The 24170-nt window shown below is 56.6% G+C and overlaps 1 protein-coding gene across 1 annotated transcript; it reads right to left on the bottom strand.

Annotated features, from left to right (window-relative positions):
- Positions 1 to 7358: 7358 nt before the first annotated feature.
- LOC122702552 (endoplasmic reticulum mannosyl-oligosaccharide 1,2-alpha-mannosidase-like) lies at positions 7359 to 20842 on the bottom strand. Its single transcript, XM_043916129.1, has 14 exons — positions 20744 to 20842; positions 20466 to 20625; positions 18996 to 19322; positions 18242 to 18357; positions 16431 to 16585; positions 16074 to 16183; positions 14570 to 14755; positions 13755 to 13903; positions 13183 to 13371; positions 10080 to 10270; positions 9337 to 9457; positions 8689 to 8886; positions 8480 to 8611; positions 7359 to 7871 (listed from the first exon to the last, which is right to left on the bottom strand). The coding sequence occupies exons 1-14, from the start codon at positions 20840 to 20842 to the stop codon at positions 7668 to 7670; spliced, it is 2337 nt and encodes a 778-aa protein (XP_043772064.1). The 3' UTR covers positions 7359 to 7667.
- Between the last annotated feature and the right edge of the window lie 3328 nt (positions 20843 to 24170).

Genomic DNA, 24170 nt, shown 5'->3' with positions numbered 1-24170 from the left:
TGGGAGGGGACCTCCCTGCCGCCCGGCCCCCTCCCGGCCCAGCCAGTCTCCAGAGCCCGGCTGGGGAAGGCCTGCCCTTGAGGGGGGAGGAAGGGAGACTTCAGAAGACAGGGCCGGCGGGAGGACAGCTCTCAAGCCCTGGGGTGAGGGGTGGGGTCAGTGGCCCTGGGAAAGGAGCCCAGCGCCTGAGAGACCTCGAGGGCCACGTGGCAGGCAGAGGAGGGTGGGCCGGGCCTCAGAGCCCACGCAGGAGCTGGGCGGCTCGCTCGGATGCTGAGCTGGAACCTGGGACCCTCTCCCGCCCCCTCAGGCCAGCCCCTCTCTGGCGATCCGGTACCCAGAGGACAGAAGGGCCCCCACTGCCCTGGTGCCAGTCCAGGGCCTGGAGGGGCCAGGCAGGCCAAGCAGGTGGCCTGCTAGGTCTCAGGCAGGGCTGTGTTGACCACAGTCCTGCTGGGGATGCGGCCTGTGAGCCGGGCCCGGAGCGGGTGGGTGGGGGGTGGCCCCGCACGCGTGGCAGAGGGGAGGGAGCCGCCCGTCCCCACTCCCAGGACGGTCCCTGGCCCACGGGACCCTGGTGCCTGCCCAGGCCTCGCCTGTCCGGTGCTGGACCCGCTGGAAAGCAGCTGGCCTGGGGCTGGGCGGGGAGGGAGCCGCGTGCCCCGCCCCGCGGGGCCCCAGGCTGGGCTCAGTGTGGTGACAATGACTGCCCACCAGCTGACTCCGCCCTGTGGGTGTGGCCGCCCTGAGGTCACCCAGGGCCACAGCACAATCACCCCAGTCCCTTTCCCGCGTCCCCATCCCTACACACCCTTGGGTCCCTCGCGCCCCCGCGCCCCCACCCCCGTCCCCATGCCCCTGTGCCCCTACCCCTGCGTCCCCACGCCCCTCTGCTCCCGCCCCTGCGTCACCATGCCCCTCTGCTCCTACCCCTGCGTCCCCGCGCCCCTCTGCCCCCGGCCCTGCGTCCCCCTGTGCCCCCGCCCCTGCGTCCCCCTCTGCTCCTACCCCTGCGTCCCCGCGCCCCTCTGCCCCCGCCCCTGCGTGCCCCTGTGCCCCCGCCCCTGCGTCCCCGTGTCCCCCACCTCTTATCTCTGCATGCCAAAGTGGCCCTGCTCCCGCGTCCCCTTGGGCCTGTTCCTGTGCTCCCGGCCCTGCATCTAGGGGCGCCTGTCCTGTGTTGAGAGGCCCGCCTCTTCACGGAGGAGTCGCTTCCCATGGATGGCAGCCCCTCCTCTGTCAGCTAAGAGGCTGGACCCCGACCCACCGCAGGCCCACCGCATAACCCCTGCAGATGCTCCAGGCGGCTCCTCCATGCCTGGGTAGCAGCGGGAAGTCCCAGAGAGGAGCATCTGATTCCTCTGAGACTCCAGCCACGACTTGTGGCCCTGAGCACGCAGGTATGTCTGGGGGACCAGATCCCTCTCCCCAACTGCCCAGGGCCACTGACTCTGGGGACAAAGCTGGGGCCTGATTCCCCCTCCACAGCCCCTGGATCTGGAAGCCAGGCCCAGCCCCTTACCAGAGTCTACCCTACCCCTTTTAGACCTCAGAGCCGCCAGGAACCAGAGGTGGGCACTTGGGATGCACAGAGATTCCCAAAGTAGACCCCAGGGCTCTCAGCTCTGACCCACGCAGCACCTGCAGTTAAGGCCGTGTTCATCTGTGTGTGTGAAATTACACGCTTCAACCACATTTAAATACATCAGCTGTAAGTTCATCCATACTGTTGTGCAACTATCATCATTAACTCTCAAACTGTTTCATCTTCCCAAACAGAAACTCCTCACTCATTAAACAACACCTCCCCCAGGCTGTTGATGGTTCAGTCATCAGTCGTGTCTGACTCTGAGACCCCCATGGGCAGCAGCCCGTCAGGCTCCTCTGTCCGTGGGCGTCTCCGGGCAAGAACACTGGAGTGGGCTGCCATTCTCTTCTCCAGGGATCTTCGTGACCCAGGGGTCGAATCCGTGTCTCCTGCACTGGAGGTGGATTCTTTACCACTGAGCCCCCTCCCCCCAATCCCGGGATGACCTCTGTTGTCTTGTCTCTATGAGTCTGCTTATTCTAGAGACCTCACACAAGTAGAATCACACGCAATTTATCTTTGTTTCTGGCTTTCACTGAGCATCAAGTCTTCAACGCTCATCCATGTTGTAGCCTGTGTCAGGATTCCCTTCCTTTTTTCCAGATAAATATCAATTATATTCCGTTTATGGACAGAGCACATTGTGCATATCCATTGATCCATCAGTGGACACCAGATTGTTTCCACCTCTCACCCGTGTTTAAATCGCGGCTGTCAATTCGGGTGTGCGATAATCTCTTCAAGACCTTGCTTTCAGTGTGGGGGCGGGTACGCCTGGAAGTGGGAGTGCAGGACCACGTGGTAATTCTGTTCACTTCCGAGGAAGCTCCACTCTGCTTTTCACGGCATTTGCATCATTATACATCCCAACCAGCAGTGCACAGAAGTTTCCATTTCTCCACATCCTCTCCAACACTTGTTTTGTTGAGAGATAGCATTGCCACAGTGGGAGTGGTCTCTCACTGTGACTTTGATTGGCATTTTCCTGACTAGTGACGTCACCTTCTCATGCACTTTGTGAGCGTGTGTGAGTCTCTGGAGAGACGTTTGAAGGGGCGAGGGGCGTCTCCAAGCAGGGCTCAGTGCTCTCAGCTCTGATCCAAGGGGCACCCGCAGTTGTGTCAAAGCTGACATGTGTGTGCATGTATTAAATTATACACATAATGTGCCCTTTTAACATAAAAAGTGTTTCCACCGTTTATTCATTGTTGTGTTTTTTTTGTTGTTTAATTTGGGTTTTTTTTTTTTTTTTAGTTTTTTCGTTTGTTGTTGAGTTTCAAGAGTTTTTGTTCTTGAGTTTTAGAGGTTTTAAAAAGTATATTTTGGTTATTAAACCCTTATTGGAAACTGTCTTCTCCCGTCTGTCCCGTGGGGCCTGTGAACTCCTGACAGCGTCCTCTAGCGTGCAGAGGTTATTTTGATGACAGCCAAGCAAACAGATGGGGGGAAATGGAAACAGGGACAGACTTTCTTTTCTTGGACTCCAACATCACTGCTATGACAAACCTAGACAACGTATTAAAAAGCAGACACATTGCTTTGCCAACAAAGGTCTAGTCAAAGCTATGGTTTTTCCAGTAGTCAGGCAAAGGCTGAGCACCGAAGAATTGATGCTTTTGAACTGTGGTGTTGGAGAAGACTCTTGAGAGTCCCTTGGACTGCAAGGAGATCCAACCAGTCCATCCTAAAGGAGATCAGTCCTGGGTGCTCATTGGAAGGACTGATGCTGAAGCTGAAACTCCAATACTTTGGCCACCTGCTGCGAAGAGCCAACTCACTAGAAAAGACCCTGATGCTGGGAAAGACTGAAGGCAGGAGGAGCAGGGGACGACAGAGGATGAGATGGTTGGATGGCATCACGGACTCGATGGACATGAGTTTGAGCAAGCTCCAGGAGACAGTGGAAGAAAGGGAGGGAAGCCTGGTGTGCTGCAGTCCATGGGGTTGCACAGAGTCAGAAACGACTAAGCGACTGAACAACAACAACGACAAAAATCACTGCTGACGATGACTGCAGCCATGAGATTAAAAGACGCTTGCTCTTTGGAAGGAAAGCTATGACAAACTAGATAGTGTATTAAAAAGCAGAGACATCACTTTGCCGACAAAGGCCTGTCTAGTCAAAGCTATGGTTTTTCCAGTAGTCATGTATGGACATGACAGTTGGACCATAAAGAAGGTTGAGTGCTGAAGAATTGATGCTTTCAAACTGTGGTGTTGGAGAAGAGTCTTGAAAGTCCCTTGGACTGCAACGAGATCCAACCAGTCCATCCTAAAGGAAATCAACCCTGAATATTCATTGGAAGGCTGATGCTAAAGCTAAAGCTCCAATACTTTGGCCACCTGATGAGAAGAATTGACTCATTGGAAAAGACTCTGATGCTGGGAGAGATTGAAGGAGGAGGAGAAGGGGACGACAGAGGATGAGATGGTTGGGTGGCATCACGGACTCGATGGACATGAGTTTGAGCAAGCTCCAGGAGCAGGGATGGGGAGGGAAGCCTGGTGTGCTGCAGTCCATGGGGTCACAAAGACTGGACATGACTTAGTGACTGAACAACAACATAGCTCTCTTGTTTTCCATGATCTAGGTGTCTATCCTAGCCTTATGAAAACGCCACACTGTTTTGAATACTGTGCCTTTGTAGGAAGTCTTGACCTTGGGAAATGTGTGTCTTCTTTTTTCTTTTTCAAGATTATTTTGGCTATTCAGGGCCCCTTGCAATCCCATATGAATTTGAGTATTGATATTTCAACTTCTGCAAAAAAAAAAAAAAGTTGGAATTTTGAAAAGGATTGCATTGAAACTGCAGATCACTTTGGGTAGTATTGACATCTTAAAATTAAGTCTTCCTGGGACTTCCTTGATGGTCCAGAGGTTAGGACTCTCCACTTTCACTGCTGGGGCCAGGTTTGATCCCTGGTTGGGGAACTAAGATCCTGTAAGCTGAGTGTTGCAGCCAAAAGAAAAAAAGCTTTCTACCCATGAACAAAGGATATCTTTCCACCTATTTAGATCTTAATTTCCATTTTTATAGTTTTCAATGTACAGTTAAATCACCCCCTTGGTTAAATTGAGTTTTAGTTATTTTATTCTTTTAGATGCGATTTAAAGTGAAATTGCTTCCTTAATTTCCTTTTGAATTGCTCATTGCAGGTGCATAGAAACGCAGCTGATTTTTTGTCTGTTGATCTGATACCCTGCACCTTTCCTGAACTTACTACCTCTAGTAGCTTTCTTAGAGACTCTTGTGTATGTACCTCACAGGTATTTTCTTTGGTTACCATGGAGATTACACTTAACATCCTAAGTTTATAACAGTATGCTTAAGTAGACAGGTTCACTCAATCACATACATACACTATGCTTCAAAACAACTCCATCCTTTCTGCTTTATGTTGTCATTGCAAATTATATATTCACACATTTGTGCACAGTAACATAAATCTGTAATTGCTGTTCATGCATTTGTCTTTCAAATCCTACAATAAATACAAAGTGGAGTCATAACCAAAAATATAATGCTGGTTTTTATACTTGCCCATAGTTTTGCCTTTATCAGAGATCTTTATTTCTCCCTATGGCTTTGGAGGTACTATCTAATGTCCTTTCACTTAAATCTGAAGGGACACCGTGAGTAGTTCTTGTAGGGCAGGTCTGGTGGCAACAAACTCCCTCAACTCTTGTTTATCTGGGAATGCCTTTGTTGTTCAGTCGCTCAGTCATGTCCGACTCTTTGTGACCTCACAGACTGAAGTACACCAGGCTTCCCTGTTCCTCATCATCTCCCAGAGCTTGCTCAAACTCATATCGATTGAATCAGTGATGCCCTAAATTCTTCACTTTTGAAGGTCAATTTTGCTGGATATAGGATTCTGGTTGACAGCTTTATTCACCCATCACTTTAAATATGCCATTGCCTTCTGGTTTCTATGGTTTTCTATTTTAAATTAATTACTTTTGGTTCTGGCGGGTCTTAGTTGTGGTGTGCAGGTTTGGTTGTGCACAGATGCCCTACAGCTACGGAATCTCAGCTCCTGGACCAGGACACAAATCCATGTCCCCTGCATTGGAAGTCAGATTCGTAACCACTGGGCCACCAGGGAAGTCCATCTCTATCATTTTCTGATGAGAAATTATCTGTTAATATGAAGATGGCTTGTATATAATAGTCATTTCTCTTGTGCTATCTTCAAGATTCTGTCAACAATTTGATTATCAAAGTGTCTTGGTGTGAGTCTCTTTGACTTGATTCTTAGAATTCACTGAACTTCTTGGATTTGTAGGTTCATATCTTTCATCACATTTGGTAAGATTTTTAACTGTTTTTTCAACTATTCATTTTTCCCTGTTCTCTTCCTGCTGAAGCTCCTGTAAGGCATGTGTGGGACCCAGCAGGACGGGGCCCCAGAGCGCTTTGGTCTCTGCTCACTGGTCTGTGCTGGATTCTGTGCTCTTAACATGAGCTCCTCTTGTCGGCACCAACTCCAGCCCTTTCTTTCCCCTGCCGGCTTCAATCTGCTGTGGAACCCCGAGTGAATCTTTTAGTTATTGTGCTTTTCAGTCTGAGACTTTGCTTTCTTCTCATGATTTTTCCGTATCCTCATTCTCCTTATTATTTTTGGATTTCCTTTACTTCCATGTGCATGTTTTCCGTGAGCTCTCCTAGCATTTAAAAAAAATCACGTGTTTTGGACTGCACGAGGTCTTTGTTGCTGTGTGAGGGCTTTCTCAAGTTGCGGTGAGCAGGGGCTGCTCTGCATTGTGGTGCACGGGCTTCTCATTATGGGGCTTCTTTGTTGTAAAGCGTTGGCTCTAGGGCACACAGGCTTCAACAGTGTGGCACGTGGGCTTAGCTGACCCTCAGAAGGTGGCACCTCCCCAGACCAGGAATCGAACTCATGTCCCCTGCATTGGCAGGTGGACTCTCAACTACTGAACCACCAGAGAAGTCCTCTTTTAGCACTTTTAAACAATTCTCTTAAAGTTGCTTTCTAATAATTCTTATGTCTGAAATTCTTCAGGGATGGTTTCTATCAACTAATTTTGTTCCTTTGGGTAGACCACTTTCCTGCTTTTAAATTTTTCCTTGCGATTTTGCTGCTGCTGTCATTGAAAGCAGGCTGTGATTGGTTCTGTGTGTGTGTGTGTTCCTCTTGGGGAACAAGAGCTGGTAGTTGCCTCCTCTGCCTTGTGGCTGACAACCGTCCCTTCTCTTAAGCTTTGCTGAGCTTTTTGCTGACGTTTTTCATTATACCTAACAGAATTAGGATTTCCAAAGGGGGGGAATATGACTTTCAGTGGGCAGAAAATGGAGTTGGGACCCAAAAGCCTGGAGTCTCTCAATCTACCCCCAGCGTTTCAGAGACCAGTCCATCCACACGGAGATCCTCACAGAGCACATGTGCTTCTATCCCGACTGAGCCCATCTACTGGGCCCAGCCTTGCAAAGGCAAGGGTAGATCCCTGAGTCCAACGTGTAAACACCGCAGCCAGCCAGGAGCCCGAATCCACATGAGGTCAGGACGCCCCGAGCCCCTGGGTCGGGCGTGTTCACAGGCTGTGACCCCGAGCTGGGCTGCACCGGGCCGTACCCTCAGCCCGTCTCTGATCACATCGCGGGCTCTGGGCCAAAGTGGCCTGGGGTGACCAGACGCCCAGGACCCTGAGGAAGCCCTTGCAGGGCAGCGGGAGTGTGTTCAGGCTTCAGGAATGTAGTCATGATTTGATTTTCTAGGAAGAAGGAAGAAACTCGCTGAGTGGACAGGATCCCCAGAATCACACCGCCCATTTATTCCAACGTGTTCCAAATGGTGATCCAACAGGAACCAGGCGAGGAGCACAGAACCAGCGGCAGAGCACCGGATGCCCAGTGGCCACCCCGAGCAGCTACGAGGCCCCGAAACATCCTGGCCCTGTGGCCCACTGGCCTCTGTCACCAGCCCGGCCCGGAGCACGTGCCGCCAGCTGGGGGGACACCACACAGCCAAGGTCAGGGCCCAGGTCTTGCAGACAGGCATCCTCGCGGACAGCACACGTCAGCCTCCTGGGCAGCGCCTACTCGAGAGCCGTCCCGCCCTAGGAGGGGGCCCAGATGGGCAGGGGGTGAGCCTCTGTGTTGAACACGTAGGTGTCCAGGCTCAGCAGGTCGGGGTCGTCGGAGAAGAGCAGATACAGGTATTTGAGCGTCTCCCCCAGAAAGAAGCTCTCCATCTTATCCCTGGGCTGGGGGTGGCGGGGGTCCTGGACGTTGCTGATGGAAGAATAGCCGCCCGAGGGGACCTGCTCGAGAGCCGAGGCCACAGCATCACAATGCTGGCTCAGCCCTCTGGAGGGCTGCCAGCCAGAGGCGCCGCCCCCCCACCCCAGAACACACGGCCCCCCAGGGCAGGGCCTGGGGCGGGGAGGACACCAAAGCCAACAGGGGGAACGGCCACCCTGGAGGTCAGCCATGGTTCCCTTCAGTGATCAGATGCCAAGTGCCACCTCCAAAACCCGTGCAGGCCTCACAGAGGCCCCAAGGCCACCCGAGGGGTGTAGAGTCCACCTCAGGGGCCACAGGGCGGAGGTCAAGTCTCAGCCCTGCCAGGGTGGGCAGTGGGCCCTGGGCATAGCAGGGGGTGCAGCTGGTTGTGGCCCCCGGCCTGGGGCGTAGCGGCCCAGAGGTCACCCACCCGCCGAGTGGAAACACGCTGCCCAAGTCGCACAGAAGACCCAGGAGAGACACGTTCTATGTGCCTCAAGCCACTGCAGGGACCCTCCCGACACAGCTGTCCCCCAGACAGGACAGACGGACGCCCCGACCCCCCGGGCCCTCACGGCAGGGCAGGGCCTCCCCATGCAGCCCCTGGGAGGCGACACTGAGGCCCTGGGGACACTGGGGGGCTCACCCGCGTGTAGGTGTTGAAGCTATGCAGGATCTCCCAGCCCCAGTCCTGGTACTTGCGGTCGCCCGTGAGGCGGTACAGGTAGAACAGGCTCTCCACGGTCTCGGGCCGCAGCAGGTTGTGTCTGTCGGCCTCCTGGGGAGGCACATGGGCTCAGGCGGTGCCTCCCAGCACTCCCCTCTGGCCCCAGCCCTGGGCCCAGCCCGGCTCACCTTGACCTGGACGTCCTTCACAGCCTTCGTGTGGTGCAGGTTGAAGTGTGCGATCTCAGGGCTCAGCCCCGTCTCCATCTGACGGTACATCTGGTAGCAGGTGTCCATGAGCGCCTGGGCCAGCTCCATGTGCTCAGCAGGCAGGCCGTGGTGGGCACCCAGAGCCAGTGTCCCCGGCAGGAAGCACACCAGGTGGTCCTGAAACCACGGGGTCACCGCATCAGCGGGTCCAGCGCCGTCGGGCCTCAGACAGGGCACGGAGCTGCAGGCCAAGCACCTGGGGCCCCACACGGGCAGGGAGAAGCTTCTGGAAGGACCACCTTAAAGGTCGATGGAGCCCTGGCTGCAGGAGGGGGTGCAACTGGGAGTGGGGGTTCCCCGAGAGCATGGAAGCGGAGACTCGCTGCAGGGCAGGGGTCCTGGAGGAGGTGGGGGCTCTGGGTTGGGGGTCCTGGCACCCCACAGACCTCAGCCCCTCCTGCTGCTGTCACGGGACACCCACATCCACCCGGGACCGCTCACACTCCACAGCCAGGATCACGAGTTTCCCCGGGTCATCCCCGCTCTCAGAGCCATCAGACATCAAGCACAGAGGCTGGGTCCCCAAGCTGCCTTGAGGCCGGATCGGGGAAATACGCTCCCACTCACCATCTTGGCGCTGAAGCGGCCGTGGTTGAGCTCCCCCACAAAGGTCAGCTTCCTGGGCTCAGATTTAGCGAGCAGGTGCTTCCTGATCCCGTCCACGGCTTCCAGGTAGTCTTCCAGCAGCCTGTGCAGACCAGCGGGGCCTGTGTGCTCTGGCCAGGTGGGCGCACAGCCCTCAGTTCCACAAACAGGGCGTGACCCCAAGCTGCGGTCCCTGTTCTGGGATCTATGAGGCCCGGCCCCGCCAGCCCCATGGGGGGTCAGCCTCATGGGCTTCTGGGCCGCCCCCACTCCAGTGAGGCCAGTGCCTCCCAACCAGCCCCAAGGGGCCACTGGAGACCAGCCTCTGCCAGCCTGATTCACCCGGAACCAGCCTGCGGGCTCTCCTGTCAGTAACACTTCCTGGGCCACAGTCACCCCCAGGCTTGAGGCTGAGAGAACCCAGCACCCCACGGGGGTTTATCTCTGTTTTATAATTGGACAAGGCTGCTCCCTGGGAATGTCTGCGTGTTCAGCGTCCAAGCCCTGAGCACGAGGAGACCCTCATGTCCCCGGCTGCCTCCCGCTGGAGCCAATGACCAAGCAGCCACAACCCCAAGGAAGACCCCTGCTGCCCAGCGAGGAGGAGCCATGCCCCGTGGCCGGTCCTTGCTCTGCACTCGGATGGACAGAAACAGCCTCCCCACAGAGGGCCCCGCCACCCCGAGCCCCGGGGGCCACCCTGAAGGCAGAAAAACAGGCCTCACTGGCTCTCCTTCTTCCCGCCCTGGATCCACTGCTTCAGCAGGTACTCGTAGTAGCTGTCGGCCCTGGCGCCCAGGGTGAACATGCCCAGGTGGGTGAAGCTGCCGCTGTTGGTGCTGATGAACATGGGCACCAGCCCGTCCAGCTTCCCGCGCAGGGCATGCACGCGCCTCGTCACCTCCTCTGCGGCGGCCTGGGGCAGACAGTGGGGGCGGTGAGCGGGTGGGCTGCGCGGAGAGGCTGCCCTCCGACACAGCGCCAGGATGGCCGACCGCGGGACTATACCCGTCCTCGAGACATTTCCCAGCCTCCACCTGGGACAGTGTCTGAGGCCACAGCTGTGGGCCTGGCACCTCCTCTTGAAGATTGCCCTGTGCTCCCACTTCCTGCCGGGCTGGCAGGCACATCTGTTTCCCAGCCCAAGGTTGCTGCTCATGATAACTGCCCCAAAGTCCTCAGCCACCAGGAAACATCTATTCCCTTTCAAGACCCATCCCACCTGGGCTCCGATCGAGCCGGGGCAGCACGTGTGTCTGTGCCCAAGGCTCCGTGCGCATTTCCTCACCGTCCTCCGGACCCAACAGTTACACGCCCATCAATGCGCACACTTCCCTGGAGTGAGCAGCTTTACGCCTCTGTGATCTCACAACCACCAAGACATGGCAATACGTGTGTTTGCAAGTGACCCTTATGAGCAAGTGGCTCATTCCAGGCGGAACTGCCCTCGGGTGCGGGGACCTCACGTGAACGAGGTGTGTTCCCCCATCGTTAGCAGGGTTCCCGGACCTCGGGCAGCACCTGACATTTCATCCAGGGACTGGAACAGAAGACCTGCTTCACAGGCGGCAGAACAGAGACTGACTCCTTGAGAATGAAAATCTCTTGTCCATCTAAGGACACCATCCACACGGGAAACACTCAAACTACAGATGAGAGAAAAATATTTGCATGCCACATATCTGATTTAGGATTACTGTCCAGAATGTATAGAGAATTCCTACAACACAACAACAAAAAACCTCAACAACCTGATTCACATGAGGGCCAAGGATTTTCATAGACATTTTGCCAAAGAAGACATACAAATAGGCATATGAAAAAGTGTTTAACATCACTGATCATTAATGAAATGGAAATAGATACCACAAGAATCAGATATCACCTCACTCTCACCTCAATGGCTACTATCAAAATAAAAAACAGAAAACAAGTGTTGCAAGGATGTGTAGAAATTGAAACACTTGTGCGCTGCTGGTGGAAATCCAGAATGGTACGGCTTCTTGGGACAATGGCATGGCGTTTCCTCAGAAACACTGAGACTGAGTGGCCTCATGCTGTCATAATTTGAGTTCCAGGGATTATGTCTAACAGGCTGGTATTACAGCCGTGTTCAGAAGTGCGCCATTCACTGTGACCACAGTGGAAGCAAACCAGTGTCTGCTGATGGGTGAATGGAAAAGCAAAGTGTGGTCCCTCCGTACGATGGAATATTATTCAGCCTTCAAAAGGAAGGAAATTCTGATGTTACTCTGTGGGTGAACCCTGCGGACACTACGCTGCATGAAACGAGCCATTCTTACGAGGAGAGACGTTGTATGACTCCACCTATGTGACAGACCTTCAACAGCACACTTCATAGAATGAAATGAGTCAGTATGTAATGCGTGCAGAGCTTCTGCTCATCAGATGAGAAAGTTATGGGGATCCATTTCACAGCTGTGTGAACAGGTTGAACACTTATGAACTGGGCGCTTCAAGATGGTTTTATGGTGGCGAATTTTATGTTATGTGATTTTCTTACCACATAAGAAAAGAAAGAGGCAAAATTTTAAAAAATGGAAGTATTTTTCATGGAGACAGAAAGTAGATGCTAGTGTCCAGGACCTGGGAGAGTGGGGAGTTACTGTCTAGTTGAGGACAGGGGGTCAGTTTGGGGAGCTGACGGTGATGATGGCTACACAATGGTCTGAACGCGCTGATGCCACGCGGCTGTTCACAGAGAGTAGTCATTGTGCTGTATTCTGTGCTGTGTGTGTTTTTTAAGAAAGCGATGACAGGTAGAGGACTTTCAGATTTGGTATTCACTTTACATTCAATTTAATATTAAATACTGATATGGATAAAAAATAGAAGAAAAAAGACTCAAGGGTAGATGCAGTGGGTCAGAATCCCCCATCTCCCACTACCTTTGATCTTGCACAAGTAACCAGCACCCTCCCTGCCTTGGTTTCTCCAGTTTCAACTCGGAAGGGCTATGGTGACTGCAGCAGGAACTACATAAGCTGAAGCCTCTCACTGTGCCAAGCCGCTCTACAAGGCAGAGCGGGGTGGGCACTGAAAGTCAGTGGGACTAGTGTGGGTCCCACCCACTCAGGTGCTGTCTGTTCTCTGGGCTCAGGTGGCAGGGTCCCCGTAACATTTGAGGGAGGCATTTTGGAAACCAAGGAAGCCCGTAGTGAATAGAAGCTCACGGCCTTGCAGACTGCTGTGACCACAGCAGTCCCTGACACACCTGAGGCCTTTTTCTGGTCCAGGTCTTCAAATTAGGACTTTTTCCCTGGGAGGAAGACTCGGGGGTCCGCACTGCCCCACCCCCATACCAAGAGCCACGCCGCACACCACTCCAGCTGCCCACCCAAGACACTTGTGTGCAGGGCCCAGCCTGGATGCCACAAATGGGACAACCACGACATCACCTACACTGACCTGATTACAAAGCCCAGAGCTCCAACACACCCCGTGGCACTCAGCCACAGCAGAGCAGGCGGGCCTCGCCACTGCAGGAGGGCCCAGGACAACGGCAAGTGGACTCCAGGCCACGCCAAGCGCGGCAGGACAAGCCGTCAGCTGTCGGGGCCCTGAGGACACGGGACTGCACGGGGGCGGGCCAGGCAGAGGACTCAGCCTCCGGTCAGGGCATCTCCCGTCTGCACCTCTGGTATCACCAGAAAACGCGATTCTCCAGGAGAACGTGGGACAAGAACCAAAACCGACAGGACTCTCATGGCCCAGGACCCATGACCACACAGACCTGCACGTGCCTCCATGAGCCAGAGATGGCCCCGCAGAAAACCCGCACCAGCCGGAAGCAGAGCCCCTCCATACCTGAAATTTCTTATCCCCCGTGAGACGAGAGAGCTCTCGGAACTCCAGCTGAATGCTCGTCACCTCAGCCACCGTGCTATCAGAGGTCCATCGGGGTGGGTGAGCAACTCCGGTGCCGATGTTTACAAAGGAGTACGGAATCTTAGAGGGTGTTCGGAAGGCAGGCATTAACCGATTTCCAAAATCCTCCTGATACACAACAGAGCGATCAGTCAACGAGTCCTGCTGCTCAGAGGCCTTGTCTCCATGACACGACAGTAAACCCGATACCCATTTTCATGTAATTCAGTGGACAGACCCAAGTGTGCTGGCTTCACCTGACCTTAACCCTGCCAGCTACAAAACCCGAGCTGGACTCAATCAGTTCAGAATGACCTCACGGGCAGGCAGCAGGCTGGCACAACGCTGCTTCAGCCACCCATGTGCTCGGAAGCAGACTCAAGAGCGGGAGGAGGCAGAACTGGAAACAAACGCCTGCCGCAGCCCAATCCCACGAGAAAATCACTGACTGCTGAGCACTTGAGACCCCAGTCCCCCCCGGACGCGAGCAGCCCTGAGGCCGGGACACTCACAGCCTTCGTCAGGAAGAGGACGTCTCCAGACAGGTGGAATGCACTCAGCAGCCCCCCCAGGATCCGGATTGTGCTCTCAAACAGGTTGACGTCCACATCTTTCTGAAACCGTAACTTCCTGGACACCCACTTCCTGGCTTCTTGAAATTCTGCCACGTGGAACAGCAGAGGTACAGGAACAAATTAACAGTCCAGCATCCGCCTGACCGCTCCCTCTGGGGCTACGCACATCCCCTGCAGGGTTTCGGCACCACCTCCTCATGCAAGAGGGGGAGCCCAGGAGTCCTCCAACCGCACAGAAAACACGGGGCCAGCGGGCAGTGGGGGAAGGCCGTGCAGCGTGAGCACAAGCGCTCGACGTCAAAGCCACACGACCGAGGAGCACGAGACAGTGAGTGGTGGAGGCGGCAGTGCGATTGGAAGACGGACGGGGCCGTGAGCGCGCCGGCTCAGAAACATCTGGGGCACGCCGCCCGTCTTACCCTGTCTGCACCGACAAGCACTGAGAGGGAGACTTAGGGCGCTGCCGGCCGCTGCGGCGGCGCATGTGTCGCCTCCCACCACAGGGCCCTCCTGACCGCAACAGAAACACGGGCGGCAAACAGCCCTGCACTCCGCCCTCTGCCACACTCGGCGCTCTGCCGGAGGCGCAGGGCGCACGGACGTGTGAGGACAGAGCACAGCCACGCTGGCAGCCAGGACGGGGAAGCACAGCCCAGCAGGACGCGGCGTGTGGTCACCTCCCAGACCAGGCTCACTCGGGCCCGAGGGTCACGCGTGGCGAGCTCAAGCCCGCCGCAGGGACGAGCAGGTACCTTTCTTTAGCCCCAGAATCCACATGGTGTCCAGGGCGTCGATCAGCGTGAGGCCGAGGCCGAACCACTCGCTGAAGGACCTGGTCAGGGGCTTCAGCTCGTCGTGGCCCCAGGCGAACTTGCGGTATCCAGCCCACGCGTGGAGGAAGGCATCCACCACGGCCTTCTGGCGCTCGTTCTGGGAGGCTGGGAGGAGGAACGCAGGGCATGGGCACCCAGACAGAGCTGCCCTGTGGCCCCACAGCGAGTGAGGCTGCCGCAGGGGCTCCTTAGGCCGCAGTGAAGGCCCAAGCGGAAACTGCACCCGGCCCAGGCTCGTCAGCCTCCACCAAGTCCCAGCAGGGACCACCCTCCAGGAAACAGCGAAGGAGCGGAAGCAGAGGAACCAGTAAGCCTGGGTGTGCAGTCTGGTTTGTGGACATCAATCGTGCCAGGCGCTGGTGACCCGGACAAGAAAGCCTTGTCTGAACAATACAGAAGTTCCTTAAAACACTAGTAATAGAGCTATCATATGACCCAGCTACCCACTCCTGGCCATACCTCCGGAGAAAAACATGACTGAAAGGATGCAAGCCCCCCAGTGTTTACTGCAACACTGTTTACAGCAGCCAAGACATGGAAGCGACGTAAATGTCCGTCAACAGAAATAAAGAAAATGTGTTGCATGCATACAACAGAATATTACTCAGCCACTCAAAAGAATGAAATAATGGCATTTTCAGCAACGTGGATGGACTTAAAAATTGTCATAGTGAATGAAATAACTCAGACAAAGAAGTATCCTATGACATCCCTTATATATAGAAGCTAAGAAAAACGATACAAATAAACTTACTTGCAAAACAGAAAGGGACCCATAGGCTGAGAATGAACCTTCCTTCCGGAGAAGGAAAACGGGGAGGAGACAGGAAGTTGGGACAGATGCCTGTCACGCTCTACTCTAAACGGGTCAACAACAAGGGTCTGCTTCACAGCACACGGAACCCTGCTCAGCGCTACATAGCCGTCTACATGGGAGTAGAGTTTGCCGGAGAGCGGATACATGTGTATGTACGGTTGAGTCCTTTCCCTGTTCATCTGAGACTCTCACAACAGTTAATCATCTACGCTACTGCTGCTAAGTCGCTTCAGTCGTGTCCGACTCTGTGCGAACCCATAGACGGCAGCCCACCAGGGGCCCCCATCCCTGGGATTCTCCAGGCAAGAACACTGGAGTGGGTTGCCATTGCCTTCTCCATTAATCATCTATACTAGAATACAAAATAAAAGCTAAAATAGCTGCAGCACTGGACCCTGAAAGACGTCTGTCCAAGAGCCAGACACCGTCACCAAAGCTACAGGGACGCCTGACCCACAGGAGCCTGGTCCACCTGGCTGTCCGAGGCTGAGCAGACTTTAGACGGATGGCAGGAGCTGCAGCGCGGCCCCAACTCTCAAGTGTGTCCTTCGCCGTGACCCTCGGAACCAAGCCAGCTGAGGCCCGGAGGGGGCAGGCAGACCCTACCTGGGTTGGCCTGAAACCTCACTGCCTTCGGGGAAGGCCTGGGGGGGAGCTCTGCCTTCTCGCCAGGAGGTTCAGTGCCCTGCGGTGGCTTGGTCCCTGCGCCCCTCCAGCTGTGGGGAGAGAAACGAGAATACTCAGGACAGGGACAGAGGTGTGGATGCCGCAGGCCGCGCCGAGCTCAGGCCCAAACGCGAACGCCGCCCAGGGAGGCCGCGAGTAGACGAGCCAGCAGCCGCCCTGCTCCACGAGGGTGCGCAAAGTGAAACAAGGAAAACACTTGTTAGCAATTTCTCTTATAAAAAAAAACACCAGGAAAAACTGGTGCCCACATTCAGACCATCTCTAAGCTCCCGGTACCTGAGGCCGTCTCTCTGCGCCTCTGCTCTCCAGCCAGCCTCTCCCAGCACCTCTGCCCTCCTCTGGGCCTGGGCCTGCCTCCTCTCCTGGGTGTCTCCATCGGGCGCTCTCGTCTGCAGGTTGGGGGGTCCTCGTCGGAAATGCCTTTGGGGCTTCTGGACAGAGACAAGGGTCACTTGTGCGATGATTCCATCCCGCTTCTAGGACGCTCCCCCTCCCCAGTCAGACCTGGAACCACACAGGGAGCGCTGTGGACTGGCTGAGCAGCTGCAGTTTCCTAAAGGAAATGATTTCCATTTTTCCTACAATGCGCAGCTTTGGAAGGAGCCCCTTTCTCAGCAGCTCCTGGCTCTGACTGCCTGACGGAGGCTCTGCCAACGGGCGAGTGTAGCCCCGGAGGGTCGGTTAAGCCCCTGGCCAGAGCGTGTCTGGGAGCCAGACCCTAAGGGTAGCAGGGCAGGGTTGAGCCACCCCATCCCCGTCGATGGAGCCACAGAGGACACTGCCCAGGCCTGCGCCCGGGACTCCCACCTCAGCCTCGGAAGTCTGCGGCAGAGGCGGCCGGTCAGTGACAAAGCGCTGTGGGAGGGCGCACTCGTCCTGGCTCCAGCCGCCCAACAGGGGCTGTGACAGCAACTCCTCCAGCTCACAAGGACACAGACTCGTGAATGGAAAAGCCTCTGGCTGCAGCACCCATGGACACCTTGGAGGAGGATCCGTGAAGATACCCCCCTTCCAAGATTCAAACCCCACCGAGCCGGGCCCCCGGGTCACGAGAGCAGGTGCGGCCGAAACACAGCCCCACGGATGAAGCAGGTCTCGGGGACGAGTGTCGGACCCAGAGAGGAGGTGCCAGCAGCCTCAGGGTGCGCAGGGGCCCCAAGACTCGCTCCACAGGAGACGGAGATGTTCACGCCTTCATTTCCAGGCCCCTCCTGGACACCAGAGTCCAGGTCACCGAGGCTGAGGTGTGGAAACCTGTCTCTTGGTGGGGAGACAGCCACGTTCTGTGTCACGGACCGTGAAGTCAATACACAAGAGAGTGGCCACAGAAGTGACAGAAGGAACGCGCTTGGCTCTAAAGGGAGAAACCACTCTCTCACACACAGGCCTTCCAGAGAGACGGGGTGAGAGCAGCCTCCCGTCCCTCCCAGGCACACTGTGGGGCGTGAGGCCGGCATCAGTCCCAGAGCCTCTCCCTGGGGGCGCCTGGGCCCACGTGGACACCCCAGCCCGTGGGAGTGTGTCCCCACAGGGAGCATCCTGGGCTCTCAAAGGCCGGCTCCCCTGGGGGGGACTCTCCCCGGCTCTGGCTGACCCCATCACCCTCTAGGCTCCACGTGCTCTCCCGCCCACGCCCCCCACCCTGGACGGCTCCGGGCCCCCAGGACGAGGCCTCACCCCCCCCCACCCTTTGTGGATGGCAGGCAGCACGCACCTGCCAACTCCCAGTCCTCCCTGCTGACCCCACTGTGATGCTGAGGCCCCAGCACCTCCATCTGGGCAGGTCCAGAGTGGAGCCCCCGCCTGACCGCCCCCGGCCAGTAGCTCCCAGAGAAAAGGCTCGATCTGTCTCACCTCCCAAGGACCCGGAGCGCCACACGGGCAGAGGACGGAGGACAGGATGGCCCTCCTCCTCTCCCCACGTCTCCTCCGTCCCACCAGCCCAGAGCAAGGAGGTTAGGTTAAAACCTCAGACACAGGGCAGGAAGCAGAACTCTTCCCAGTCCCTCTCAAACAGCCCACGCTGTGCTGAAGCGCTTCTGGCCTGGACCCCAGTTACGACTCCACGTTGAGTTTACTCCAAGTACCTGAGGCGACAGCCCCGCCACGGTCTCTGGGTTCTCAGCTGCTTTCCGAGGAGCTGGCAAGACGGGAGGATTTGCTGGTCTCATCTGCCATGCTGCCGCCGACCTGCTGTCCACAGCTAAACAGGAGAGTCTATTTTATCTCAAATACACCTCAAGGTCCAGAGGAGAGCCAAAGGGCGCTGGAAACAGCACCTACACAGCCAGCACTCCTGGAAAGGGACAGGCTGGGACCTCCGAAAAGGGCAGGTCAAGGAATTCCAGAGTGGTCACAGGGAAGCAAACCCTGCCCATAGCTCCTGGCAGCTTGTCTTTATCCCCACCCACAACCCAAACACTTGGCTTTTATTTTTTCCACTTCAAGGAGGGCCCACAGTGGCACACAGGCCATTCACAGGAGCAAGCCGCGGGGCTCTGCAGCTGTCCTCCTCCGAGAAGCCAGGAGGGAGCTGCCCCTCCTCCCGGCACCTGCGCTTGCTTCCCAGCACTGCAGTGCACGCAGACTCCGCGTGTACCCTCGGACCTGGATCTCGGTGTGAGGCGGCTGGGACGTCACCCCGCTTCTCACAGCATGTCTGGGAAACAGTCACACACCGCAGATTAACAGCCACCTTATAGCGGGGGACTGGGAACATTCTAGGTTTCTCCTTATCTCGCTTCCTGCCAATGCGCTGAAGTCTACACCTCCCGCCGCTGCCAGATCGCTGTGCCACCCCTTAGTCAGCCCTCAGGACCCCGAGGATCACGCAGCTGGTACCTGTCCACTCATCCGCCACGTGGACATAGGACCGGAGGCCGAAGAGCATCAGGACTGCCAGCAGGAAGAGGACCACCGTCCGCTGCAACCTCGACAGCTGCTTCCATTTCTGAGGGACAGACGACTTTTTTACTGAAAGGGGCACAAGGAGCAATCTCTCCTTCCATGTCAGACTCCGGGAGGACGAGGAGCAATTCCCGAGGCCCAGTGTGGGGTCTGCTGCTTCTGAACTGGGGACGTTTCCTCCAAGCGGGGGCCGCAGGCTGGGGCGGCACTGCTGTGCACTGGTCCACTTAGAATGAAACCCATGGGGAGACTTTTCTGGCCCTGGTATGGGCTTGGAGAACAACTGGCCGCTGGGGGTGCTGGCTGTAGCTCCCTCCCACCTTACCTCGGCCCTGCAGCCCACTAGCTGGGCTCAGGCCCCCACCTCTCCATAGGTACAAGTTCCTTGCTTGGCATTTAAAGGCCTCCTGCAAAAAACAATTTTTTAAAGGCCCAACTGGGCAATCCTTGGCAGTCCAGTGGTTCGGACTCCGAGCTTCCACTGTGTGGGGCCCAGTTTGATATCTGGTTGGGGAACTAAGCTCCTGGGTGCTAACTGACTCAGTCAAAAAAAAAAAAAAAAAACACCTCAGGAAAGGCAGGTCCACAGCAAACTAAAGAGGATAAAGGGACTATGGTAGTGGCTCCTGGATACTCCTGACCCATCAGGCCGTGTAATAGGACGACAGTGACCCCAGCAGGCATATTTTATTGAAGTGAAATCAGGTTCACAACTTAGTTCTGGATCAGTGACGTGAAGGACTTAAAAACCACAAGGTCTGTCTGGTGTGAGACACGAGTTTGTTTTTCTTTCACTTTCATGAGGCCATGAAAGTCAGAAGTCACAGAATTAAGGTGAGGGAGGGCACATTAGTTTTGTGTGTGTGTGTTTTTCCTTTTGGTTTCCTGATGTAGCTGGACAAAAACCTCCTGATTCCTGGCAGAAGTAAAAGAAAAGCACCTCTGGGGACATACGCCTGAGTCAGAGCAAGAAGTTGTTATAAAGTTTTAAACGATGATGGGACAAAGTTTATCCAAAGGAAATGGGTTTCTCAATGTCTTAGCTCAAGAGGCCAGCTTGAGGAGGGAGTGACAGACAGAAAGCAGACAGACTCTCCAATATTAGCAAGTCGATGTCGGGCCAGAAAAGAACGCCACCTGACCAAACCACCAATCTCATCAGATAAATGAAATCCCACTGCGGACTCCTTCCTAGGAACACACACACACACTCAGTGCTGCGGGTGTCGGTGAAGCGCCAGAGGTCAGTTCTGTGTGACCTTAAAGAGTCAAGGGTGGGTGGGTGCTTCGAGAGACAGAGGCGCAAGGGGTCTCAGACGGGCCGCTGCTACCGTCTGAGGGTCCCCATCCAAGGCCCTTGGGCCAGAGATCTCCAGAGACACTGGTCAATACAGCGGGCCCTACCGCAGGCCCCGCGGGGACTAGTGGGGCCGGGGGCCACACGTAGGGGGTCTGCGCCCAGGTCGGGCTCTGGCAGGGTCTTGCGCGCGGAGGGCGGGCCGAGCCTCTGACTGGGCCTCCGCCGCGCCACCGCGACCCCCGCACCCGGCGTGTGCGGGCGCGGCTTCCGGGTCCGTGTCCGAGGCCGGGTCGCAGCTGTCCCGCCCGCGGAAGCTGTCTCACGCCGCGCTCCGCGCCCTCCCGGCCCCTCAGGCTTGAGCCAGGCGCCGGCGGACGCTCACCCGCCACGGCCAGCAGGGCCCCCGGGCTCCGCCGCCGTCCGGTCTCCAGCCGGGGCTCAGCGCCAAGGCGCCCCCAGGCGGTGCGGGCCGCGGGTGCATGCCGGCAACGCGGCGCTGGCGCCTCGGGGTCGGGCGGCGTAGGCTGCCGGGTACGGCGCGTGCGCAGAAGCCCGCCCGACCGTTACCCGGCTCTGCCCCGCGGACGAGGATCCGGCTCTTGTCAAGCCGGTCCCCGCCCGGCTCCCCCGCGAAGGCTTGTGGGGACCGAGCCTTCCCGGGCGGCTCCGCCGCGTGCAGGTGTCTCTCCGCCCCACCACGTGCGCGGGACGCCCCGAGTCTCGGGGTGGACTTGACCCGGGTGACTTCCTGGAGCCTTGGGGTGGGGCTGGGCTCAGTGAGGTCAGAGGGCTGCAGAGTCAGACAGGTGGGCCCTCGGGGTTTTCATTGAGTGTGTGTGCGCGCGCCTTAGCGCGCACGCCACTTAGTCGTATCCAACTCTGCGACCCCATGACTGTAGCCCACCAGGCTGTGGGCTCCTCTGTCCCTGGAATTTTCCAGGCAAGAATACTGGAGTGGGTTCTATGCCCTTCTCCAGGGGATCTTCCTGATTCAGGGATCCAACCCGGGTCTCCTGCATTGCAGGCAGATTTTCTGCCGTCATCAGGAAAGCCATTGGACCTATACGTCTGAAAGTCGCTCAGTCGTGCCCGACTCTTTGCGACCCAGAGTCGGCATAGTCCATGGGATTCTACAGGCCAGGATACTGGAGTCGGTAGCGTTCCCTTTTCCAGGGGATCTTCCCGACCCGGGAGTCGAATCCGGGTCTCCCGCGTTGCAGGCGGATTCTTTTTACGAGCTGAGCCACAAAGCGAAGTCCATTGGACTTATTAAAATTAGTAAAGGGAACCCTGTGAGTGAAAATTAGTCAAGGGTAACCTCAGGGAGGTGCAGTCTGGAGGCCAGGAGCGGGAGCTTGCTCGCTCTGTGGCGCAGCCTCAATTGCAGACCCCACAGGAAGGTGCTAACCTACGCCCCAGGCTGAGGGAGACTCACCCCCCCCCCCCACCCCGCGCCCGGCAACCATTCAGCCAATGAGAGACAGTGCAGCAAATAAAAAGCCGCCACACTTCCGGCTCCCGGCTTCCTCCAACGGACCCTTTGTTTAAAACAGGCCCCTTTCTCATCTACGAAAGGGTTTCTTTTGTTGTCAGCACTTGCTGGAAGGTCACCTTAGTTTGTTTGTCTTGGATTCCAGTTCTTAACTGTTCCAGAATAAACCCACGTTGTTAATATAACTGGCTGATTTCTTGTTCCAGGTCAACAGCCAGTTACCAAGTACAATGGAAGAAGCTAACAGGAAAGAACCATCCATCACAGGCCCCCAGAGGACAAGCGCATCGCTTCTTCTAGAGGAAGTCACCTACCTCAACAACTCAGCCGGCGAGAAACCATCCTCACCCTGAACGCACAGTCTTTCCCAGGAAGATTTAATTAAAAAAAAAAAAAAAAAACCTCTCAACTTTCTCACTTTTCTCTATGAAGTAACCATTCCTCTCCTTTGTTTGTTGGACTTACCTATGGCTTTTGCTATAGCCTGTGTGACCCAAGTTGCAGTTCCTGTGATGTTCCAAAGTCCACTTTTGCTGCTAAAATAACTGAGTGCTTATTCTTGAGGTCAACAGACTCCATAGTCTTCAGCATGCGGCAGAGAGCGCTGCACCTTGCTGTGAGCTGTTTCCCCTCGGCAAACCAGGCAAAGGAGGCCCGGCCTGCCCCGGACCGCTCCATCGGGGCCTGCCCAGCGCTCTCTGCAGCCCCTCCCTAGGGCTCTCCAGGTCCCAGTGCCCACTCCCCCCATGGGGGAGCCCACCGCTTCCTGCCATCCCAGCTGTGACCTTCCTGGGCCTCAGGAGGTCTCCCCAGCACAGGCCCCTGCTGCTCAGCACCTAGGCCTGTCTGCCCCTGACCCGGAGACCTCCCTCCCTCCTCCCCTTCCTCTCTAGGGGTCATCTCGGGGACCTCTGCAGGTCTTCCACACACAGCTCCACTGGTAGTTCCAGCCATGCCCTCAGGACTCCTCCCTGCACAACCAGTTACCAGGGAAACCGTGGCATCTGGAGGAGGGTTTTGTCATGGTTTCTCACCGCCCCCCCCCCCACCAAGAGAGCTGGTTCAAGGGACAGCTTCTGGATCAGCCCTGAAGGTGCCTGATCCACTAGATCTTCCCAGGCTCCCCTGCAACCCTAGGAAAGAGCTGGATGCAGCACAGGGAGATTCCTGAGCAGCCCAGATTGGGTTCAGCTCAGCCTGCAGGCTCTCGTTTCCGCAGGGCCAGCAGGCTGCAGCCCCTGGACGGACGCAGACCTGGGACACCCAGCGCTGCTCCCACCACACTCGCTGGTCAGACAGCGCACCCGCCAGGCCGGGCTGGATCACAGCACCTTGTGTTTACTGGAAAGCCCAGCATTCTGGGAAAACTGAGCTTGTCCATCCTTCAAAACTCAGTTGCTTCAATTAGCAGCTGTCTGGGTGAGAGACGATGGGGGCACGTGGCTCCTAAGGAAGCAGGACGGAGGTGCTTGTAGCCATGGGACCCCGCGGCCCACAGGGAGCCTCAGCCGGGAGAGAGGACTCAGCACGACCAGGGTCTCCTGGTCACGGCGTTCGCGCATCGCAGCAGGACAGACATTGCAGGAGATGGCGAGGTGTACCCGGGACCTCTCTGCACTGAGCGAAACCTCACATGAAGGTGTAATTATTTGAAAATAAAAAGGTTTTGTGAAAGCAAGCTGTTTTAATAGTTTACCCAACAGACTCGATGTGGTAAAGAGGTTGCCCTGTCATGGCAGTGAGGAGCCAAGCGGGACCCTCAACCTCCTCCTTGGTGACCCTCTGCCCCAGGCCCTCTGCTCGCCTGTGGAGCAGCTGGGGGAAGGCAAGTAAGGCACAGTTAGGACTGATGGCAGAGCCTGGATGGATGGAGGCACAGTCATCCTCCGGGCCCTGGCCCCGCCGTCACACCCGGGGCGGGAGGCGTGGACGAGCCACCGTCCACTCCAGGCCCCTGGAAGGGTCGCTGCCACTGAAGCTCCCGGGACAGCACCCTTCCTGGGGAAGACGGCTACACGTGGGCTGGAGGAGCGGGGAGGGGCGGGGCGAGCCTGGCTGAGCTGCGGCCGCACTTAGGACGCTCTTCACAGGAGGAGGGGGCAGGTGCCCCGTGCTGCTCTCCAGGCGGGAAGCAGGCAGGGCCCGAGACCACAGCCAGCCGGCTTCTCCCCGCCTTGAGCAGGCCGGGGGTGTGCAGTGAGGGGCTGTGCCCACCCCTTCCTGGGGGGCTGTGGGGGGAAGGAGTGTGAGCACTGAGTTGTCAGAAGCTATCAGCAGCCTTTTGCCTTCAACCTTTCCCAGCATCAGGGTCTTTTCC

The sequence above is a fragment of the Cervus elaphus genome, chromosome 11 (assembly GCF_910594005.1).
Source record: "Cervus elaphus chromosome 11, mCerEla1.1, whole genome shotgun sequence".
Lineage (NCBI taxonomy): Eukaryota > Metazoa > Chordata > Mammalia > Artiodactyla > Cervidae > Cervus > Cervus elaphus.
This window is presented reverse-complemented; position numbering and strand designations above follow the sequence as displayed.